This window comes from Tasmannia lanceolata, unplaced genomic scaffold (assembly GCF_043159265.1).
Source record: "Tasmannia lanceolata isolate RefF3 unplaced genomic scaffold, GAP_Taslan_0.1 ptg000018l, whole genome shotgun sequence".
In the NCBI taxonomy this organism is placed as follows: domain Eukaryota; kingdom Viridiplantae; phylum Streptophyta; class Magnoliopsida; order Canellales; family Winteraceae; genus Tasmannia; species Tasmannia lanceolata.
The window spans coordinates 12526567-12529386 of NW_027518695.1; the positions used below are offsets into that span (position 1 = coordinate 12526567).

The 2820-nt window shown below is 40.8% G+C and overlaps 1 protein-coding gene across 1 annotated transcript; it reads left to right on the top strand.

Moving 5' to 3' along the window:
- The first annotated feature begins 802 nt into the window (after positions 1-802).
- LOC143850707 (uncharacterized) lies at positions 803-1512 on the top strand. Its single transcript, XM_077359931.1, has one exon. It carries the CDS (start codon positions 836-838, stop codon positions 1154-1156), a length of 321 nt encoding a protein of 106 aa, XP_077216046.1. The 5' UTR covers positions 803-835; the 3' UTR covers positions 1157-1512.
- The last annotated feature ends 1308 nt before the right edge of the window (positions 1513-2820 follow it).

The window sequence follows — 2820 nt, forward strand, 5'->3', positions numbered from 1 at the left end:
TGACAGGGTTCTATGCCATGTCGTCTGCTCCGTCCGCATGACCCATGTGTATGTTATTAGGGGTCTCAATGGACCCAGACGGTCCTATGGAGCCCGAACTTAAACAGACAAGATCTAGACACATTACCAAGATTCATGCACAAATTTGGATCCCTTTCATAGGATCCTAAATTATTTTTGATCAGATTGGATTCAGACAACTAACCTTTACCACAACGATGCAATACATATATCAAATTATTTCGTGGATTAGATTTCACTTGACTGTCTAGGCTCTTTGCGTGTGCTTGTGATTTTATAATGGACCCCATTGGCCCATTGGGTAATAGTCATCAAAGAGCATTTAACACGCTTTGACTTGGAGACATAAAAAATGGAAAGAGAGTGACGTGCAGCCAATGGGGGGCGCCCTTGAGTTTAACATTCCTGTAACAATAATCACCGAGAAGAGAAATCATGTGCAAGGTTGTATCTATAATTGCCCTTTTAAAATAATCTTCCGATCACTCTCGAGTCTCACCTATAAACTGGATAAGATAAAAAAAGAGGAATACTAAGCTGAAGGGAGTCCTTTCAAAAACCCACAACAAGCTTGTCCCATTGGTGCCATGTCACCCAATTACATTTTATAAATTATAACTGTACTGAAAATCACAAAAGTAAATGAATAATAAAATGAAGCTGTGACGTGGCTCCAAATGAGGCACCCTTGCTTCTTGGTTTCTACAAGGTCGCCCTTCACTTTAGCATGCACTCTTAATATTTTCTCCCCATTCCCATTTAAAATATAAATCCTCTCCCAAATCGATTGTCAACACCCAAACCAAACCAAAACATGGCAAGGGGAACTTCTCAATCTCAAGCTTCTTCTTCCTCTACATCTCGGCCTGGCACCGCCGCGCCACGTGGAACTCCGGCAGCCGCGGCCGGAATGCGGCGACGGAAGCTAGCCGGCGGAAGCTCCGCCGCCGCCGGTTCCTCCGGTAGCTTTAGCGGAGGCGGCAGCAACATGCTCAGATTCTACACAGATGACGCTCCTGGCCTTAAAATCACACCTACCGTTGTTCTCGTCATGAGCCTCTGCTTCATAGGATTTGTCACCGCCCTACATGTATTTGGTAAGCTTTATCGTTACAGATCTGGAGGTGGATCTTGAAATCTTGATCTCGATTTAACGGTTAGGATGATCTGGATTTTGGCTCTGTAAAATTGCTCTGTGATTTGTTTCTACGGTTTTTTTTTTTGTTGCCTAATTCTAGCTCTAGCAGGTTTGTAGTTTCCTTGAATCTTATAGATCTGGAGGTGGATCTTGAATGTTGATCATGATTTAACGATTAGGATGATCTGGATTTTGGCTCTGTAAAATTGCCCTGTGATTTGTTTCTACGGTTTTTTTGCTTAATTCTAGCCCTAGCAGGTTTGTAATTTTCTTCGAAATTGATGCACTGTGGGGAAGTTTTGTATGTTGATTGGGTATTTCTGTTTTTAATGATCATGAATTACTTCTCCTGAGCCCTTGATTGAATTTGTTGGAAAAATATAGTTGATGCTGTTTAATAAGTCTATTCCGATTTGTAAATCGATCTATGTAAATCAGAATACAAATGAAGAAGGCAGATGTACTTATCAGTTTACTCAATATAAAATCTTTGGAAATTTTGGTTGCTGATGGTTGAAGATGAAGTTGTTGAAGAAGAGAAAAGGCTGAGTCGTGCCACTTGGTGATTCTCCTTAAGAATTGTATTTGGCCCTGTCGCGGTGCAACCAGGATCCACAAATCGACCGACCTTCAAGATGAAACAGCCTGTCTGGTCCAATAGACGTGCACTCACTTACTGGTCCTCTTCGAATCACTTCCAAACTGTGCTCAGAGCAGATGACGGTGGAACAAAGATAGTAAAACTTATGGAAAATGGATCCTATTTTCTATATCTCTTGGCGATAGAACACTTATATACCCCATTGAGAAGAGGAAATGTCTTTCTCTGCAGCAGTCACTTCGGGTATATGTTTGGAGGAGACAAACCACAACGATTAGAAAACGATCACCTAAACGGTAACAAAATAAAATGATGCTTAATTGGTGTCCGTTCAAGAATTAAAACCGTAAAACGTTATGGTTAAAAACTTTATCGCAGATTTTGAGCGGTAAACAAGTCATTTAAGACAGAATAAAAAATCCATTTAGGAGTTGAAACCGCAACCCGGATCACACACACGCACTTGCACCTGCGAACACGCCAATGACCACGACCTGGTTGCACGTACCCTCGTATGTGCGTTTATTTTAGTTCTTCTTAAAATGGGCTCACCCAAACAAATCCAATGCCCCTGAAAGGCCCAAGCCTTTCCCTCCACACCACCTCTTATAAGGAGGCAAAAGGTTTTTCCACTTTCCAATGAGGGACTAAACGTTTTGCATTGGATTTCAAACACTCTCAAGGATCACATATACACACAAGGGTCTTGGGTTCAATTTTTAGGCAATATTAAAGGGCAAGAAGTTTATAAAGTATGAGGGAGATTCTTATTTTGAATCTTTCCTCCAAATTTTGAGATGAAATTCCAACAGATTTTCACGATTTGGTTATAGAGCTCTTTATTTTGGGCTTTTAGTGATATTTCATGTTAGTTTTGGATTCTCATATGATCAGCTTATGATCTTTTTATCTATGCATGTAAACATGTGGGGGTAACTTGTAATGATGGAAAATAGTACTTCTTAAGCTTCAGTGGGCCAATCGTCTCTCCTCACTCTAACCAGTTTTATTTTATTAGCGCTATCTATTTCTTTTTGTTCTCCCAGGGCGGGTAAGGGGA